Consider the following 20,419-nt stretch of genomic DNA (forward strand, 5'->3'; position numbering starts at 1 on the left):
ATCCGTCGGTGGAACGAATCGGTTTCGCGGAGAGGTGGGTGAGTTCGAAACCTTCGTTTTATAAGCGAGGGAAGAGAGAGAGAGAGAGAGAGAGAGAGAGAGAGAGAGAGAGAGAAACGGTTTCTCTCGTCGGAGGGGCGAGACCGTCCTCGGCCGATGAGGGAATCGAGCGGGTCGGTGTCGGTGGACGTGGAGACCGTCTCTCTTGGTGGAAAGGTTTCGTTTTTGTTGAAATTTCCGATTGTGTCTGTAAACTTATTATTTCCTGCTCCTTTCTTGATGGAAAGAATGGAGATTACTTGCGTTTCTGAAGCAAGATGCATTCTTTTCCCTTTGCCTTTTATATTTTATCTTTGATTGTTATATTCAGACAGATATATTCAGCAAATGATTCCAAAGACAAGTAATATAGTTGATAATTAGCTGGGAATAACAAAATGGAGTACGATAATTACTTCTCTCAACTGGAATTTCCTTGATGTCTTCGTTCTGCTTGATACTATTCTTTTGGTGGCACGACATTGTCAGGGTCAATTTTCTGTTGACCCAAAGATCCACTTGGAGCTGGTCCACTAGTCTATTGATGATTATTTTCAAAGATGTGTATAGTTATTTATTTGAAAAACATATTTTATAAAGTTTTAGATAACCTTTTTTATGTCTTCTAATTTAATTTAATTGTTTAGTTACATGATTTAGTATTAGAGCAATGGTTTTTAGTTATCTTTATCATGATTTGCTTTTCCGACGCTGTCCACAGGAGCATATCATTAGAACAAGCCATGGAACAGTATCCGTTGCAGTGTTTGGAGATCTAGGAAAGCCTGCTCTTATAACCTACCCAGATGTAGGTTTAAATTGTAAGTTGAATACTGCATATGCTAGAGCTCCCATCCTTCCTCCTTTCTAACAAGAAGAAAAAGAAAATCATTTGATGTCATATGGCTTCAAATTTTACATGTTTAAAGTATTCTCCTCGGATTCTTCATTCTGATATATGCATTAGTTTAGATTTGATCTTTGTTCATGCCATCACTTTTAAAAGGAAGCTGTCTATATATCTAGAAGAGGAAATGTTTGTATTCATACTCTCACATCCTTCATTAAGTGCATATATTTTCTATAATCGATATATACTTTGTTATAATATAGTGCACACAATTTATACATACGGTATACATTAGAATTCATTATCACAAATCGAAAAATGAAATATGATTAAATTGCAAAAGTACTCCTTTATAACTTACTTTGTTTCCTTTACCAAATACTTATTCGCCAAGAACTAGTGTGCCCATCTTGCAACATAATGCAAACAAAAAGAAATATTCACTCTTCTTGTTTTTATGTTTTTGTTGGGAATCATCAGATGTATCATGTTTTCAAGGATTGTTTCTCTGTGGTGAAGCTGCTTCATTGCTGCTTCACAACTTCTGCATATATCACATCAGCCCTCCAGGACATGAGGTCTGTGTTGTTGTTGCAGCTTAAAATTCTCAACTCTCTGCACTTCTTCTCAGTGGCTGTGAACTGTTGTTCACATGAATTTGTTTGTAAACACCCTCATGTGATATTGCAGTTGGGAGCGGCTCCAATTTCGGACAAAGCTACAATCCCTTCTGTTGATGATTTGGCAGATCAAGTTGCAGATGTTCTTGACTATTTTGGGTAATATACTTTGATATGTTAAAATCTGAAGAGTTAATAAAGAAAGAGGCTCTGTAAGACATTTTGAAATTTGACATTTTCCTTAACTTTTTAATTTTTTAGGCTACGCTCAGTTATGTGCCTGGGGGTAATGGCTGGTGCTTATATTCTCACACTTTTTTCTGTAATTCTCTCTCTCTCTCATACTTCTTCCTGCACATCACAAGTATTTCTTTTAAATGTCGTTCCATTTCTGAAATGTTGATTATATGTTTGATAATTGGTTCTAGATCAGATACAGAGAGCGCGTTCTAGGCTTGATTGTGGTTTCTCCTATTTGTAGAGCTCCATCTTGGACAGAGTGGTTATGTAATAAAGTACTGCACTAGATCCTTTGACTACTAGTACTGGCTTTCTACATGCCATCTCCTTGTAATTATTGTTCAGATCTTAAACTAATTAGCAAAATCCCTCCACTAGGTGATGTCAAATTTACTCTATTTCTATGGGATGTGTGGCTTGATGAAGGATTTTTTGCTCCACCGATACTTTAGCAAGGTCTGTGAGTCCAAGTCCCTGTACATTGTCTGATTCAGTAAAAAGGAATTTCTTGTCATGGTGTTTGATGGCTCTCTCAATGACTTTGTTAGTAGGAAGTTCGCGGCAGTGCACATGTCCCTGAATCTGATGTTGTACAAGCCTGCGGAACTGTGAGTGTTTGCCAGAAGTGTTTTCTTTTTACATGTTTATACATTTTTGTATACGATGATGTGATGATGCCTAATACCCTTGCCTCTGCAGCTGCTGGGAGAGAGAGAAAGTACCAATGTCTGGCAGTTTCTTCAGTCAATTAATGGGTACAGCAGTAGACTTTTCTGTATAAATATCAATCAGCATTACTTAGTAAACTCTAATATTGTGACTGTTTGTTGATTATCAGGAGATATGACATCACAGAAGGATTGCAGCAATTACATTGTCGGACATTAATATTTGTTGGTGAGAACTCTCCCTTCCATTCTGATGCCCTATACATGACCTCAAAGTTGGACGGACGGTACAGTGCCTTAGTCGAGGTATTATCATGAAACCAATACATCTTGTACATTTGTCCTCAATTCTGAATTGCTATCATCACTGCGTCGATATTTCTGTAACCCAATTCAGGTTCAGGCATGTGGATCACTGGTCACCGAAGAGCAACCCCATGCTATGCTAGTTCCCTTGGAGTATTTCTTCATGGGATACGGACTTTACAGGCCAAGCCAGCTTAGTATCAGCCCACGCGGCCCCCTCAGTCCGTCGTGCATCTCCCCTGAGCTGCTGTCGCCTGAGAGCATGGGACTGAAGCTAAAGCCTATAAAGACAAGGGCTTCACTTCAAGTTTGATACCAGAAAGGATGAGGAATGTTAGGAAGAGTAACGAGATTGGGCTATTGGCAATGCCATGTAGAACTGGAGCTAGTCATAGGCTCATAAGGCTCTACCTGACATCTGGGATAGAATTTGTATCTGTAGATAGGGAAGGGATAAATAGCAAATGGTAATAATTGGACAAGGAAGATTCTGTTCCATCCATCACTGCGCACTACTCTCAACCTGTGAATCCTAGCAATAATAATAAGATGGGTTGGTGTCGCTAATCAAGATGTCTCCTTTATTCCTTTAGATTCTATATGAGCATCTGTATGTCAAGGCTGTACTCCAAGGATATTTCCTGCCACAAAGGAATGAATGCGTCACAATTGGCTAGTTGTGGTTTCTTGGTCAGCTCTCATGATTAGGAATATCCTTATCTTCATTGGCACGTGTATTGAAATTATCATTCTTGGCCAACCCTGCTTCCATATAGTCCAAGTTAATGGGAAATTGGTAAAGAAAAACACACTTGTTGGTTTATGTATGTCTCCAGCACACACAGGTATCAGAAATATAGTAAAAGAATACCTGGTGAGATTCAAAGTTTGATTTCATCCGGTGTAGAAGAACAACAACTTGTTCTCTTCTTTTTTGGGGGGTTGTGAAGATTATTACAGTAACTAACAGGTAGCTGTATCTTTTAAAATTATCTTGTAGTTGTAAGATGTAGGATTAATGTATCTGAATTCCTCTTGTCTGAAGAAAGAATCACTTTGGCTATGTCTCAGGTGTTGCTTAGTTCATTTAATGCGCATACATTATTCTTCCAGAAGAGAAGATTAGTGTCAGATGTCTGTCATCGTGGCATTATTTACCGTCTCTTCTAGTGATTGATGTACAGGATGACAACAGCTTCCTCTTTCTGAGACTCTGACTGGTTCTTTGCATCATCATCACTTGGATTGTCTTCTTGTGCTTTCTGCGCAAGCCCTTTTCAATGTAAGTGTTTCTCCTATGACCCTCACAAGCCCTAATGGAACACAACTCATGCAAGACTTTTTTTATTCTCAATTATTAGAATTCTGTTGCTAGTGAATCATGTCGTTATTATGCCTGCTTCGCTATCTCCTGACGTGTCCTTGCAATCTTAGGATGCCCACTTCCATTTGGGAGCTTACTATATGTATAATGCATGGCGAGAGAAACTAATTCCAAGGAAGGAGAAAAAAAGAAGAAGATTAAACGATAGTGTAAAACATGGTCCTTGATCAGTGATATATAGTACAGATGGACTTGTATAAATATTGGCTAATGAGGAACCTTCAGAGATAGGAGAAGGCCTTCTTTAGGAGACCATGGAATTGTCTCAAGCTTGCAGTCCGCTGAGATCAACTGTGCAGAACTATCATTAGGATCAGCAGCAGTAGTCTTGTTGATTAGCTGCAAGAGAACTCTTGCAAACTCCTCGCCATTACTCCATTCATGAACCTCTGCTTTGAGAAACTTGGTGTTGTTTACAAGATCCCACAGGGGGAATTCCTTTCTTGGCATCACATAGTCTGCTTCAGTTAGCCTGAGGGAAGGGCAGTAGTCTCCCTTGCCGTCACCGAGGTAGATGAAGTGCTTCTTCCCCTCTGCGACCGCAGATGCTCGGATTCGGTCAAAGATCTTTCCCTGTAGTTGCAAATCTTAGAGCCATATCCAAAAAAAAACATTGAAGATTAAGCAACTCGAAAATTAATGTCTTAGTGCACGAGCGAGGCTCGTCGCTTTCGTACAAGTTTCTTAATTTGCATGGTAATAACTTGCTCGTAGTTTTGAATTACCTTGCACATGTTTGATGGGCACAAGCTGCAACCGTGAGGAGAAGAGTGGAGATCATGGTAGGGAAGAATCCTAAGCCTCCCATCCTCATCCACATAACAAGGATTGGTGTTGATCTCCGAGAAGCACTCAAGAAGCCCATGGTGTTTGAGAATTGTCTCAATGAACAAGTGGTTGGCATCACTCACAATTCGGAGATCACATCTAAATGTATGTATATATATATGTAAGTAGCTAGAACACATGCATAGATTATGCATTGAGTTCCATAGAGACTAAAGCATACCCAAGAGCATAAGAGGATCTAATGGCATCAACAACGTGAGGATCCAAAGGAGCTGTCTTCAAGCAATTTGTTATGTCTTCAATAGACCTCCCTTGTGAGTGCAACTCCCTCGTTATCTTGTCCTACAAGTATAAATATATATACAAACTAACATGAGCAATTAAAGAATACCAAATCAAATGAGCGAGAGAGAGAGAGAGAGAGAGTGATGGTTGTAATATTGATGCACCAACCATGAGACTGTTCAATGGCATTGTTGGACGAAGGCGATCGAAGAGCTCGGTGGCGCCTAATCGCTCGACGACCCAGATGTCGCTGTCGCAGCCTATGATCGTCTCGTCGAAGTCGAAGGTGGCGACCACTCCGGCCATCGGGTTCAGCTTGGATCTTTCTCTCACTAGAATTGCTCGGTTGCTATATATATATATGTAGGAATCAATAGAAGCAAAGGAAGAGGAAGAAAAAGAAGAGTTTTAGTGGAATTACACGCATAGATGGCTTTGAGGGAGTATAATATATATATTTATATATATATATAGCAAAAGGTTGGAAAGGAATATTACTATGAATCGACGATGGATACCAAGTGTGGCTGTTATTCTTTTAAGCTATTGTACATGTTCCAAAGTGTGGGTGGAATAGCCACTAGTTACTAAGTAGTACTAGTAGTACTCGGGTCGGGGGATGAAGAACACCGAATTGTAGTGGATAACGCGTGTGGCCTGGAATAGGATCTTTTGCATTTCACACCTATATTATATGCTTATTCTAATTTACACCCTACCTACAGTACCAAAAAGATACCTGAAAGGCTGGACCCACCTTATGATTGTCATTTGATTTTCAAAGAAGATCCCACGTAGGGTGATTTCATGGATCTAGTAAAAAACGTTTAGGGTCAATTTATAAATAGTGAAATTGCAGGGTGGAATAAACACATGGTACAGGGTGTGAAATGAAAAAATCTCTGAAAGAAGAAGAATTGAGCCAGATATCCTTCGCAATCCAAAGCTAGATATTGGGCCTGTGAGGCCCACGAATTCTTAATTACTGTTGTGCCTATTTATATCCAGCCCATCATAAATTGTCTATATATGAGAGATTGGGTTCAGGGCCCATCTGATCTTATTATGGATTGATGCGAGTCTTGTGTGATTGGTTTAGCCTATATTTTTTAAGATAAAAACTAGGATGAGAATTTTTACAACGAGAGGCTCAGCAAGTGCCAACTCACTGCTGAGTCAGAGGACATTAACCAATCGGTAGACAGAGAGAGATCCTCCTAGCCGTTGGGATAAGGACCTCTATCCTCTCTTCCCGCAAAACTCACTATTTAAACAACTCCACACTCTTCTCAGTCTCTCACCACCTTCTCAACTTCGCAGATCCAAGCATCCAATACCCAAAACAATCTCTCTTCAATGGCAGCCACAATGGCCCTCTCCTCCCCATCCCTCGCCGGGAAGGCGGTCAAGCTCGCCCCTTCCTCCTCCGAGATCATTGGCGATGGCCGCATCACCATGAGGAAGACCGCCGGCAAGCCCAAGACCGTCTCATCCGGTAGCCCATGGTACGGCCCTGATCGCGTCAAGTACCTCGGCCCGTTCTCTGGCGAGGCACCCTCCTACCTGACCGGCGAATTCCCCGGCGACTACGGGTGGGACACTGCCGGGCTCTCCGCTGACCCGGAGACCTTCGCCAAGAACCGCGAGCTGGAGGTCATCCACTGCCGGTGGGCCATGCTCGGCGCCCTAGGCTGCGTCTTCCCGGAGCTCCTCGCCCGCAACGGGGTAAAATTCGGTGAGGCGGTGTGGTTCAAGGCCGGATCTCAGATCTTTAGCGAAGGGGGATTGGACTACTTGGGCAACCCAAGCTTGGTCCACGCTCAGAGCATCTTGGCCATCTGGGCTTGCCAGGTCATCCTCATGGGTGCCGTCGAGGGCTACCGTGTCGCCGGTGGGCCACTCGGGGAGATCACCGACCCGTTGTACCCGGGTGGTAGCTTCGACCCACTCGGACTCGCCGATGACCCAGAGGCGTTCGCTGAGCTCAAGGTGAAGGAGATCAAGAACGGCAGGCTGGCCATGTTCTCCATGTTTGGATTCTTCGTCCAAGCTATTGTGACCGGAAAGGGGCCATTGGAGAACCTTGCTGACCACCTTTCTGACCCAGTCAACAACAATGCATGGGCCTATGCCACCAACTTTGTTCCTGGGAAGTGAGAGCAATGATGCAGGGCGATGTAGAATGTGAGATGAGAGATGTGTACCACCACTGTATTTCTATTGTGTTCTATGGATTGTCTAAAGACTTTGTTATCTAGTATCTGAATGGTCCCAAGGTCAAAGAGATAATCCTCTGCACAAGAAAACTAACAGAAACTCAGTTCAGGTATCATCATAACTCTTCATACAATTTAATCTATTCTCAAGAAAATGGGGCCAACTAGAGCAAACAAGTCAATATATAAGGCAGTAAAGTATATCACATACTTCTCTAAGTAGCTATATTTTTAAAACATCACACAGACACCAAAACAAAAAGATTGTACCTTCCTTGTTTGCAGAGAATTTTGATAAAATGAGACTGTATTACATTACAAAATAAGAGTTTTCAATCACTAAGAAGAATGAACAAGGGCAAAGTATCTGCAAATTAGTAAGATGATACATCTCAATCTCCAATACACTTCAACAAACAACAGAACGGGATGTTAAATGGTTGGGTGCCGTGCATCCTTTTCATTGATCTAACCGCACTGATGTCAAGCGGCTGTATCTTATCAAAATATTCTATATTACAAAGCGAGATATGTAAACCGAGTAAATATATCTTCCGTGAGATATTTAGGTATATCAGCCATTTAAAATCTGGGTATTAACAGTAACAAGAACAAAAGAATGTAATCCCTATGAGAGAGATATAATCCACCCCTTTAAAAAATTAGAAACAATTAAATCCCACATGTACTTCTGTGGCCAAAAGGGAATGGGTAATCCTGACTGCTTGTATTTGAGCGACAACGCTGTGGATCAAATGCATCCATTCTGTCAGCAAGTCCTCCTCTGGTCAGGGTCGAATGCTATACCAAAAACTGTGATGAATCTCAAAAAGAATTTCAACGGCGACTGCCATGACTTGAAGATTGCGGCATAGCCAATGCATTGACTCAGCGAAAGGAGACAAATATCACAAATAGAAAGAAGAATCTACACACTAGCAGATGCCCTTGCCCTAGCCACGGACTTCTCATAAAGCTCCTCATACTGTGCGGCTGAAGAATCCCAGCTGAAATCCAATCTCATGTCCTTCTGAATGAGTTGTTGCCAGATTTCAGGACTTCTCATATAATAGTTGAATGCCCTTTCCATTGCACTGCTTAGACCCTAAACTCGAAATCACAAAAGAACACAAATGTAAAACAGAAAATATAAGTAATAGAGCATCCAGAATATGTCAATAGATAAGAGGAAGAATGTCCTTGAAACAAGTCATATTAGCACTTTGAGGCCATGAGGTGAGACAAACCTGCTCATCAGGAGTTACAAATGTAAAGCCATTTCGGAATTGCATTGGGATTGTATCATCGTCAACATCGAAAACACTGCAGAAAAAAGTAGGGTAACTAGTTGATGTTATGCAAGACATCCTTGTACATGGCAATACTTGAAGGAACAATAGGCTCAACTACCCACCTATCATTCAATCCACCAGTTTTCCTTACAATTGGCACGGAACCGTATCTCATGGCTATCATCTGCGAATGTCAAAAGAATTGAATCTTGTCAATGTGGGTCAAAGAGCGCAAGATGTACTATATTGCTCATGAGGCTATTTCAATGAATTGAATCAATGATGGTCAAGTTGCACAGTGGGCACATGGAGTGACAGCTGAGGCTCGCACCAATGTAGGGTTTGGCAAGGGCAAGATGCATCCAATCTTTACCATGTTAGTATCTTATGTTATGGAGATTGTGGTGCCAATCTACATAGTTAGTATGTGCCCGGTGCCATGCCTATAGCCTACCAGCAGAACCTAAAGCTACAGAAAATGAATCTATGACCGTGACTGCTACATATCTATGATAATGAGTTGAGTGACAGATAATTTATATGCTTAATACTATGAGAAGAGTACCTGAGTAAGGCCACATGGTTCAAACATTGATGGAATTATAAACATGTCGGACGCTGCATAAATCAAATGTGAAAGGGCATCATCATATTTCAATAGCAACCGAGCATGAGGATGGTTCTGAAAATGGTTTGCAATCCCTTCAAACTCCCTCTGCAAAATAAAATATACTTAGTGATCTTGTAGCGGAGCTTCTTATCCTTCTCACAAGCTAAAAATGTACAAATCTCCAGAAGAACTTGGTGATGACGGGATATGAGTGGAGCAAGAATAATGTTGTAACAAACAATGCTATAGAAGCAATAAGCTACATCTGGAATTTTCACCGCAAAGTTCATAGTATATTCCTCTAGATATCCAATAAGCTGACAACAAGCAAGAGCCATTTGAAGTTCACAGGGAAAGAAAGAGATTCTCTGCTCTCTTTCTTTGTCGTGAAACACCAGAATGCAGTGAAACAAGATCAAACTTTTCTCCCTTAAAGTGATAATCCGTTTCCATTACAGCTGATTCTTAAACCCTGTGAGAATCCTAGATCACATTTGCATTCCTTCATGAAGTTTGGCCAAAAATATCTAGGTCCAAATTCAGATCTGAGTTGCAAAATCAGCAAGAGTACTTCTTATTTCCAAATAACTGATTGCACTTTATTTTCCACCAAATGTTTCTATATCAATAGTCCATGACTATTATTTTGGAACTATGAAAAGGTTAATTAGAAATAAATGAACTCATAATAAGCAAAAAAATCCATCAATGGACAATTTATCAGGGCACAATAAATACAAATACATATATGATCATGCTTCCAGGAAAATAGATAGGCCCTTATTAGTGTCCTACAAGGCCTAGTTAAACTATAGCCAAGGAATACACTGTGAAGTGACAAAAAAGAAAAGTCAACACAATAGAAAAGAAAGAGCACCTGAATGTGAGGAACTGGACTTGAACCCAGAAGCACAAATTGTCCTCCTAGCTCCAGTGTTTTGTATATTGCATGCCTGATAAGATGTACACCCTTCTGAGGTACTAATCTTGTAATGCAGCCAACCTGTTTCATTAAATTTGGATTTCCATCCAATAATAATAATAAAATTTGGATGCTCTACTTTACCTTGTATAACAAAATATTAAACCATTAATTAGCAAGAAAATAAAATGTCTATAAAGGGGAAAAAGGAAGGATGTAGATGGGAAAAGACAAAAATGATTTTAAATGTTTCATGCTCAGATAAGTACAGAATACAGGTTAAAAACAATAAAAAAAATCAACATGAGTATTTTAATCTTAATCCAGCTATATTCTCCCGGGGAAAGAAGAGGAAGCACACAATTGGTTTATATTAGAAAATGGAGACAAGTAGATGTCAGGAGATTTCAAATATTAAATTGCATTCTGAATATGAAACAACAATCTCTAAGTATATCTCGCAGCCCACTGAGAGTTTTTAATGACTTTAGAAGCCCTTCGCTACATCTCATTGAATGTTAACAGTAGGGTACAATATGTTCACCAAATGTCTCACAAACTACATGAGCTTCTACCTTATCCTTTTAACCTAACATCCTGTAAGTGGTATTTGAGGTTTTAAGTCCAGATAAACTGCTAATTCATAAGTTATAAATCATGGCAGTTTGTTCAGGCAAATCTAGGTATTGCATACATTAGTCTACTTTGGTTTTGTTAGATTCATACACATTGCTTCTAGTAATGACATTTCTGGCCATTCATTAGCATCAACCAACTAAAAAATTATAAGAATGTTTTAAGAATTTTTATGCTCAAAATAGCAAAGAGATGCTCACAAGTGATAAGGTAAAGTTGCTTACATTATATGTAACATAAAATATGTTGACCCTAATGATTGAACAACAGAACAAGTGGTTGTAATCAAGGTTTGAAAAATTGAGTTCCGCCTTCCGAAAACAAATACGTATCAGCCAGATAGGCCATGTCGGTCGTCCGGATCAGATCGGACTTTTCTTAATTACGTAAAATTCTAAATATTATTTTGAATGCAAAAAAGTAATAAAAATGATAAAATAATAAGAAAACTAAAAATTTTATAAAAAAATACTAGCTTAATTGGCTTGCTATTAATATTCTCGGATTTGTTCTCTAGTCTAACTATAAACATGATATGTTGTAGTGCACATATATAATAAAGAAGAGGAAATAAAATTAAGGAGCATTCTATATTAGGAATTCATCTTTAATCAACCATTCTATATATATTAAGAGAGAGATTTAGACCCAATCAATTATGTATAGGAGGGTGCAATTAAGAGATAATATAGTCTAATTAATTAGCAGACTTAATGTAGTGTCGTCATTTTAATTAATTTATAGCCACCTTCACTACATATACCAAGAATAACTATTAATTTGCATTATCCTTGAATCAGCATAAGAAATAAGTTATTACACTTGAACTAATCAACCAACTCATGCTCACCATCTTCCATGCTTTTAGTACTCTGTAAGTATTAATTTAGCTCATGTATGCACTACTTTACCCAGACCGACCAATCCTGCTAACCATGGTTGTAACTTGAAAAGTGTACCAAAAGCTTGACATTAAGAAGGCCGCATACAAAAGAATCATGGAGAGAAGTAATGAATACAACAAGGTATATGGTAATTGAAGTACAAGCTCCAACTTGATATCTGTATTAGATTTTCAAATAACTGATAAGTTTTAAGGATATAGAGAACATTGTTGTTTCATTACAGAATTATTTTCTGTAGGTTGCAATTGAAAATTTTCAGGGCGCATGAGAAAGAGGAAATGCATTAAGGCCCCAGTTTCATGATCAACAACAAAGAATCTTATGATTTAATGATCAGCTACATGTGTATGAAAAAACACTGTTGAAACAGTGAAAACTTACCAGTGGTTGAGAGGCATCTGTAGCGGACAACTTCACATGCTTTCTAATAACTTCTTTATTTGCTGCTTTCCCCTGAAGATCATCAGCATTGTACTGAACTCTGAGAAAACTGTCAGTAGAGGGATTCCATGCATCGGTATCAATTCCATTGAGAATTCCAACGAATTTCCTAGAATGGGATTTTAGTGTACCATGGAGGCCCCTGCCACCCTATGAACCAAAAGTGAAAAAAAGAAATGATCATTGAGGAAATTTAGAAAAATCCTCAGATCTTATGCGGGAAATATCTTGAAATATTTTTGGTAATATATATAACAGCTTGTCAGAGACATTGAATGCAGACTTGAGAAAGTTGACCTTACATTAGAGTTATCTATGACTGCAAAGCTGAAAAGTAAGACACATACAGAATGGATGGAGTAAGACACATACAGAATGGATGAAGTAAGATTAGTTGATGGTGATAAGCTAGGTTATGTTTAACTGACAAAGTGGGTGGAGACTAATATGTTCTTACAATAGCAATTGCTGACAAATTGTTACAAGTCAGAACTATTTGTAGGTGATATCATTTATTTTCTCCAAGGAGGTTTTAGAGCCTAGTTAAAAGGCATCTAATAGGCTGGTAACAAACAGCAAATGAATGAATCCTCAATTAAAAGAGAAGACACAGAAAAAGAATGCAGAGATCAAAGTATAAGAGAAGTAGAATGATCTTATTAATATTACAATGGAGTAAATGGTCAAGAAGGTTCATAGATTAGTACCTCTGCAGAGCGCACCTCTTGAGCATAAGTTGGTGATACAGTTGTAACAATGTTAGAGTAAACAATTGCACCCTGAGACATATACATTCAAATTTAAATATGCTGATAGATAACCCAATATTTAAAAAGGTAATTGATATGTTGTTTCCTGGTCAATCTCAGTTACCTTTACAGGATTAACTTTATCATGTGCCGAGTTATCCTGCATCCTATCTGGTCTGTTTAAATGGTGAACATCAAGGCCACATGATGCCAAGTCAGAAGCAGGAGCTATTCCTTGATATTCAAAGTTGTGGCATGTAAAGCAAATTTTAGCAGAATTAAAACCGCGAGCTACATATATATCCCAATAAAGAGGTGCCTGGAAGTACAAATGCATTATATTAGTAATCAAGCAAATTAACTACTCCTAGTTTTGTAACTCAAAGAATAGGAGAATCAAGACTATTGTAGTTCATTCTGAGGAAGGAGAATAAAGCTATATGAGTTCTAGTGCCTACAATGAAGGCTGTCTGCCAGTCATGACAGTGGATTATATTGGGCTTCTTCCCAGCTTGATAAAGTAATTCAAGGGCTGCACGGCTAAAGTATGAAAAACGTTTAAAATCATCATGCTCCCCATAGTACTGCCCGCGCCAAAACAATTTTGCTGGATGATAAGGCTCTATAAAATAGACCGGCAGTCCTGCATATCATATTATCATGATTCCAGTAAGCCACAATTTAGCAAACTCATGCACCAAAAGTAAATATAGGTTAAACTTTGGGCATTTTAAACCTTCAACTGTCCCAACCCAAATTTTATTCTTGAACATCTGCCCATCAAAATAGGACTCCACCACAATATCTAATGCCTGAACATCAACCAATAAGAAATCAAGACATTTTTCAGATGGCCATAGAACAATATGATCAACTTTTTGTCTTACACACTTTCAGATTACCGATGCGATCATGCTGCATGCAGTCATATTTAGGAAGAATTATTTCCACTAGGTGGCCCTTCCTCTGGAGTGATTTACCAAGACCAGATACAACATCCCCAAGACCACCAACCTGAAAATCAAATCATCTAATAGATTAAAAGCTGGTCCTAGGATTGAACAGTATATTCTTCATTCAGGGGAAGGATAGCACTAATAAACCAAATCACTTGGCAGGTAAGTGATCAACTGTTACATTGAGTAGGATTCAACCCAAAACACAAGTTATCATGTTTTCCAAGTAGAGAAGAGTACCCTAAAGTAGAAAGACAAATTTAGCTAATTGATGGTCAATCATTGTGGATGTAAAGGTAGATGCCTGAGACCAAGTTACTATTATTTCTTTCTCCTCCCTTGTTTTGAGTTTTTCAATTTTTCCTAATATATTTGGCAACTTCATAGGTTTTGCAATGCTAAAAAGAAAATTGGGAAACTAATTAAAAGCAAAATGGCTACATGAAAATAATTAGACAAATAATGCTTTAATACATGATAAAAGACAAAAAGGAGTTATGCCGCATTACCTTTGCAACAGGTGCCATCTCTGCTGCTATATGAATAATGTGCAATCCAGAACTGCAGTAACCAAAAAAGGGTAGGGATAAATCATATACTTATGTACTTTCTTCAAAGTCTTTAATTCCAACATATCTCAAAAAATCATAAGAAAAGAAAGAAGGATACCTCGTTTGAGAAAATGTCAGTTTTAGGAACTTTGCTACAGCTTCACTCTCATTCAATCCCTTGCATGCCAAGTATGCATCACGAACTCGAGTATCCCTCTTCCATGCCATTTCTCTCAGCAACTTTGCATCATCAGAGGATATCTTTTTCTCAAGAAACCAACCGTCAATGGTAAGCTGTAAACGGCTCCAGAATTCCCAGGGCATATCATCTGCAGGTTGTTCAAGTGATCTTCTCTCATTTTCCTCTTTTAACAAGTTAAGAGTGTCCTGAAATTCTTTGACTGATATCTGATATAATTTGATCTGGGAATGGATTTCCTGATCAGAGACTTGAAGGCGCTCCTCTAAAGTTTTCACTTTCTGTTGCAAAAGCTCATCAATATACTTAGACTTTTCTGATGAGAACTTAGATGCATTTGCTTCTTCGAGAGAGGCCTCCAACTTTTCAACCTTCTGCTGCAAATCATGGTTTTGCTGTAAAACCAAAGCAGCATGCTCTACTTGTTTCATTGCATCATCAAGCAAGGCTTGCAAATTTTCCACCTTTTCCCATAAAGCTTTGCATTCATGCTGTAGAGGAGCAAGTTTTGAATCATCATCCTGAGCAACTGTAAACCTAGACTCCAATTGTCGAAGGGAAACCTCCAAGAAGGATCGCTCTTTCTCCAGAACTTGTACACGTTCCTCTGTTTCCACAACATGAGCAAGCTTCAACTTAAGAGCTTCAATATCATCCTTCAGTAACATATTCTCTTCCCTTAAACCATCGAGCTCCGCAACAAGAGAGGAACCACTAATGTCAGCATGACTCTCCCCCTCAACAGGATTGCTTAAAGGCATTTCTTTTCTAAGCTTTTCAAGTTGGTCTTCAAGAAGTTCCACATTTACCTTTTCTTGAGCTACAAGTTTAAGTCGTGCATCAGTTTCTGCCAACTTCATCTCTAGAATGTTAATTTCTGCTTGCAAAGCCTCCTTTTCAGTAAGAATCTTGTCGAGATCTTCAAGTGCACGCACACGAGCTTGATTAAGAAGCAAAATATCTAATTGGAAACCAAGGAAAGAATAGAGACATTAATTGTAATGAACAGATGCAACAACAGATTTAGAAGCAAGATATTGCCTACTCTTTTCAGAATTTCTTATCATTCCAATCAAATCTTCAAGCTTAACACTTGGAAGCTCTTGCCCGGCTTCAGCTTCCTCAGTCTGTCAGAGAATTTTGATTGTGTTATTGAAGAAATATATCACCAAAGTTCTTATAACACAACATCAGAGAATTAAATGTCCACATAAAATGGTCACACATCAAGACAACTAGAAGGTGAGACTCATTTAAGTAACAGAACTAGCATGTTTATGACACTAAGAGAACTCATATGATCTGGCTTAGGTTCTGTGTAAAGGAATTTAATTTTTAAAAAAAAAAGAAGAAATCAGATACTAGTGCAGAAAGGGCATCCCATTCCATAAGGCCCCTGCTAATATTTCCCCGATATTGGCAAGAGATCAAATTAATGCAGCATTTAGAGCTGCAGCCAGTGGAACGAGAGCTCAAATTATGTACAAATTGCCATATAGGTATGTCTGAAAAAAGTTCCAAAATACCACACATATATCACGAGTCAAAGTTAGAATATCAGAAGGTCAGAAAATAAATTATTGAGAATGTTTAAAGAGATGCATTTAATTGTAATTGCATTATGATTTCCCATATTACCAACATTCATATATACCAGTAAATTGCATTAGTTTGTCGCCCAAGCTAATAATGGCATGTCTACAATCTAAAGTAGGAAATATATGATGCATACGACACAAATATTAAATAAATATTTGATAAATAAGCATTCTTTATGTAAACTGTAGTGTGAAGTTTTAATGATGACACATACACAAGCTCCTTAAGAAGTCCATCATCATCATTGTCCATAAATGAGACTGTATTAATGGCTTTCCTCAGAAACTTATATGATATGTGTATTTGTTGCTCGTATAAGAGGTCTGGAAAGACAAATTTTGTGTATACTTTAGTCAAAAGAAGAGATTAAATAGCAGAATCCAACTTCTGCATAGCATCACCAAATTATTTCTATGACTAAGGAGAACCATAACTGAACATAAGAACTATGGGAAATGAATAGTGGTACCTTAGCATTTTCCTCTCCTGCAGAAGGCAGTACTGAGTCTACCTTGCCAACAAAGCTAGTTTCATCAGCAATACTGGATAGAGTATTCTGATGAGGTTGTAAAGTACTATCGTTACTGGAATTTGGAACTTCACCACTTTCATTATCAGGGGGTTGAATTGTCACGTTTATGATACTGGAATTTGGAACTTCATGGCTTTCTCTGTCAGGGGGTTGAATTGTCAAATTTAACGTTGATGGTTTAGGAGACGCTTTTCTATCTTGCTGTCTCTTATTCTGCGAACTGCACGATGTTCAATAGCAGTTAATTATAGGAAAATATTTCCGTACAAGCACAACACCAACCAAAAAAAAAGCCACTAACAGCAACTCTATCTACTATTGGTACTCTTTAGATTCAGTGCTATCATGTCATTTTTTAGTACTTTCTCCAAAGACAGATATGGTCTCCACCTTCCTCTGAAGGCACCCTCGCTAGAATCACAACTAACAAGTATAACAGAACTTACAAAGATATCAAGTTCATTAGTCCAAATGGCTTGCTGATGAATTACCCTCGTTAGGATCAGCTATAAAGATGAGTAAAGCTCCATCCACAAAAGAGAATTTTTGGCAACACATTGATCTCGAATGGTTCAACGATCATCGTATCTTAGATCATATGAGACCATTCGCTTCACTTTCCAGTTGCCTAGAAATCAACCGAGCAAGAACTCTAACCCACCCAAGAAAACACCGAAAGTCATCAACACCAACACGATCGCTAAAGAAACAGAGCATCGAATCATTCGCCAAAATCTTGGCAGGAGGGTGAGCAACTTTACTCATGCAAAATTAAATGGCAAAAACAAGTCCGGATCGTAAAACGACGCGAAAAGCAAAAGAGACGATTGAGAAAACGAGACGGAGGGAGCGGAGCACGAAGGGGAAGAAAGGAGCGACCTGAGATTCCTACGTCGCGCCTTGCAAGAAATGGCGAGAGATCGACGATAGGAAGCGATCGGGAGGCGAGGGCTAGGCTTTTGGCAGCTGAGGCCGCCGCCGCCGAGGAAGAGAGCGCGAACCTCCGACGCCATGGGAGTAGGGCTTCGAGAGGAAGACGAGCTAAAGAAGTTAAGATTCCCTCCCAAGCATGGCTTCGAGAAGCTTCTCTCTCTCTCTCCTCCACAGAGACGAACTAGAACACTTTAAAGGCGGAGAAGGCTCCACCTTCCCTCGTGCTATGCGGCTGTTCCCCTCCTAAAAGCCGGAAAACCAACTCCTAACATTATCGTTCCCTTCGGTTCTTTTAACTTTATTTCATTTCTCCTCTTTTCTCTCCTCACCAATAATTTCCCAAATTAAACCGCATTATAAAGATTTTTACTGGATTCAACCCAGATTATAAATTCCAACTTTACACAACTAGTCCTTATAATTCATAATGTGAACGTGTCGAGGATTTTTGGGAAGTTGTTCCGGAGCCAAGTGTTCGCCTCTTTAACCTATTTATTTTTTTATAAAAAAAAATCGAACTATTTTATTTCTCTCTCTTGGTGTACATTTGAATCTGATCCGAGTGCTTCAATACGAAAGACACTGATGTGGGCCCACGGGAGTGACGAAAGGACCAATCATTGGCTGAGGCTGGTGTAGGCCCCCAACGGATCAGGGACTCCTCTGCACTTTTGGCCGCTAAAGTGGGATAGGGGAATTAACGCTCCGAGTCCACGTGTAATTGCCTACAGCACCTATAATAATTGTGGTCCATGGTCATCACGGCTTATGATAATGTAGAGCCTACTAGTAATGTGCAATAAATGTCATGTTGAATTCCATAGTGAACTTATAAGAAGAGCTATTATGGAATAATAATAATAATAATAATAATAATAATAATAAGCAGCGAGTATTTTTCTATTTTTTTTTTACTTTAGCATATAGGAAGTTATATCCCTCAAAAATTACAAAAAGTGATAAAAGAAATTGAAGGAAAAATCAACACAAGTTTAAGCTACTAAGTTCCGATGATATAGCGTAACATAAGGTACTTTATGGTTTCTCCGATCTGAAACTCTTGGCTGAACCGTCTCGAGCACGGAGATGAAGGGGGTGGCCTCTTACCTCCTCGCCGGCAACTCGAACCCCTCCGCCGACGATCTCAGATCCATTCTCGAATCAGGTACGATGTACGTCCTCTCTCTCTCCCCGGAGCTAACTTTTGCATCCTTTGATTGGTAGTTGGAGTAGATATAATCGAGCTGATCCCGTCCCCGTCGCCGTCGCGACCGGCGGAGGAGGTGGTGACGCCCTTGCGGCGTCCGTGGGGGCCGAGGCGAAGGAGGAACCGGACGAGGTGAGAAGGAGATTTTTACCAGTATGATTTTGAGAAACGAAAATAGTATGTCTCTGGCTTGATGTTTTTGTTGAATGCAGGATATGGGATTCGGCTTGTTTCAGATGGTATTAAGAAAAGCTTGTTTCAGATGGCTCAATTGATTTGGTTTTATCTTATGGAATGGAAAATTGTGCATATTAACATACATATTAGGGAGGAGTGAAGGACTCGAGATCTTAAATAAAAAAATATATTAACTTTCGTCTCAAACTCAACTGCCATGCGTGCTTCCTCTCTATGCGTGGGGTCGCCACCCCATGGAGACCACAGTCCATCTGTTATTCCGTCCACATAGATACCAACTTGAAATTTTACTACAATCTTGTCATATTTATGCTACAATGTGACTATGCAAATGGTTGAGAACTTGATTAAAATATTGAATCGCTGCCACAAGAAGACATTGGATCACATGGCAATGCTCTCTAATTTAAAAATAAACTAAACAAAATTCCGTCCCATATAGACAATGAATGTTCATGTCTCATTGTTTCGATCACGGCCATGGGGATAGACACGAAGTGGATGAGATTGCCAGGCCTTTCATGCACAAGCAACATTGCAGCCCATAGTATTTTGCACTTGGCAGGGCCAACTAGGACTAGTTTACATGGATATGGTTAATCTACCTCTCCATCAATTAACTAAGCCTTAAGAATTACATGTGGCCACCCAAACGAGTTCACATACTTCTCAATCTCCATCATACTACTGTGCATGAGCCGTACCCACCCCTCTCACCCAAATCAATCGATGGGCTATCCGGTACTACTATCCAAATCTCGCATGCTATTCTGGTTCCACTACTATCCTTCTAACGAAGTTTTTTCTTATTCAAAGATCCATCTTATTCTAGGTCTGACTGGAATAAGTCTTAACGGATGACTTACCGAAGCAGTAATTGTCAACTGCATTATTATTTATGTAACTCCGGTTCTGAGGATAGTATTTGCTTCTTATTCCGTCGAGGTTCACAAAGACGTTCATCTATCTATAGCTGTCAAAAACAATTTAAAATTACAAATCTTTATCCAATTGCACGATGTGAATACGGGAGATCATCAACGGGCTCTATATAACAAAACTATGCACTCATTATAAAAAATATATATATATATATATATATAATTCACGAGAAGAGAGTTGACGTTGTATTCTTGATTATGGTCTAATTATTATCGTATTTGTTCGTTATTCCGTCGAGGTTCGTGATAGCATTTGCTTATTTAAACAAATACTGACGTTAGTCTGGTGTTATGACTCGCGGTTCGATGTATACAGTACGCATATCCTTCTACATACGAAAGACGTTGGTT

General features: G+C 39.1%; 4 protein-coding genes across 7 annotated transcripts; 2 read left to right on the forward strand and 2 right to left on the reverse strand.

Annotated features, from left to right (window-relative positions):
• The first annotated feature begins 106 nt into the window (after positions 1–106).
• Positions 107–4,296, forward strand: LOC140769983 (protein NDL2-like). 2 transcript variants are annotated; one of them, XM_073110917.1, is made up of 13 exons: positions 107–216; positions 761–860; positions 1,370–1,467; positions 1,580–1,668; positions 1,771–1,831; positions 1,938–2,024; positions 2,128–2,205; positions 2,301–2,357; positions 2,449–2,504; positions 2,588–2,723; positions 2,815–3,693; positions 3,795–4,005; positions 4,158–4,296. In XM_073110917.1, exons 1-11 carry the CDS (start codon positions 157–159, stop codon positions 3,034–3,036), a joined length of 1,044 nt encoding a protein of 347 aa, XP_072967018.1. In that variant the 5' UTR covers positions 107–156; the 3' UTR covers positions 3,037–3,693; positions 3,795–4,005; positions 4,158–4,296. The 2 variants fall into 2 exon arrangements, with proteins under 2 accessions (XP_072967018.1, XP_072967016.1); XM_073110915.1 differs by having other exon boundaries at positions 2,815–4,005.
• On the reverse strand, positions 4,164–5,564 carry LOC140769984 (thiamine phosphate phosphatase-like protein). The gene is made up of 4 exons (XM_073110918.1): positions 5,350–5,564; positions 5,117–5,238; positions 4,833–5,034; positions 4,164–4,680 (listed from the first exon to the last, which is right to left on the reverse strand). The coding sequence occupies exons 1-4, from the start codon at positions 5,485–5,487 to the stop codon at positions 4,315–4,317; spliced, it is 828 nt and encodes a 275-aa protein (XP_072967019.1). The 5' UTR covers positions 5,488–5,564; the 3' UTR covers positions 4,164–4,314.
• Positions 5,565–6,462: 898 nt separating this feature from the next.
• On the forward strand, positions 6,463–7,441 carry LOC140769636 (chlorophyll a-b binding protein 40, chloroplastic-like). The gene has a single exon (XM_073110424.1). The coding sequence runs from the start codon at positions 6,538–6,540 to the stop codon at positions 7,336–7,338; it is 801 nt and encodes a 266-aa protein (XP_072966525.1). The 5' UTR covers positions 6,463–6,537; the 3' UTR covers positions 7,339–7,441.
• Positions 7,442–7,587: 146 nt separating this feature from the next.
• On the reverse strand, positions 7,588–17,965 carry LOC140769633 (probable starch synthase 4, chloroplastic/amyloplastic). Of its 3 annotated transcripts, XM_073110420.1 has the most exons (16): positions 17,669–17,961; positions 16,727–17,009; positions 15,704–15,785; positions 14,578–15,619; positions 14,418–14,469; positions 13,844–13,966; positions 13,689–13,764; positions 13,411–13,595; positions 13,077–13,271; positions 12,911–12,982; positions 12,144–12,353; positions 10,177–10,302; positions 9,255–9,404; positions 8,812–8,873; positions 8,645–8,720; positions 7,588–8,502 (listed from the first exon to the last, which is right to left on the reverse strand). In XM_073110420.1, the coding sequence occupies exons 1-16, from the start codon at positions 17,800–17,802 to the stop codon at positions 8,326–8,328; spliced, it is 3,045 nt and encodes a 1,014-aa protein (XP_072966521.1). In that variant the 5' UTR covers positions 17,803–17,961; the 3' UTR covers positions 7,588–8,325. The 3 variants fall into 3 exon arrangements, with proteins under 3 accessions (XP_072966521.1, XP_072966522.1, XP_072966523.1); XM_073110421.1 differs by lacking the exons at positions 16,727–17,009; positions 17,669–17,961 and adding an exon at positions 16,472–16,540; XM_073110422.1 differs by lacking the exons at positions 7,588–8,502; positions 8,645–8,720; positions 8,812–8,873 and having other exon boundaries at positions 9,262–9,404; positions 10,177–10,252; positions 17,669–17,965.
• Between the last annotated feature and the right edge of the window lie 2,454 nt (positions 17,966–20,419).

The sequence above is a fragment of the Typha angustifolia genome, chromosome 11 (genome assembly GCF_048772165.1).
Source record: "Typha angustifolia cultivar Huaian chromosome 11, ASM4877216v1, whole genome shotgun sequence".
Lineage (NCBI taxonomy): Eukaryota > Viridiplantae > Streptophyta > Magnoliopsida > Poales > Typhaceae > Typha > Typha angustifolia.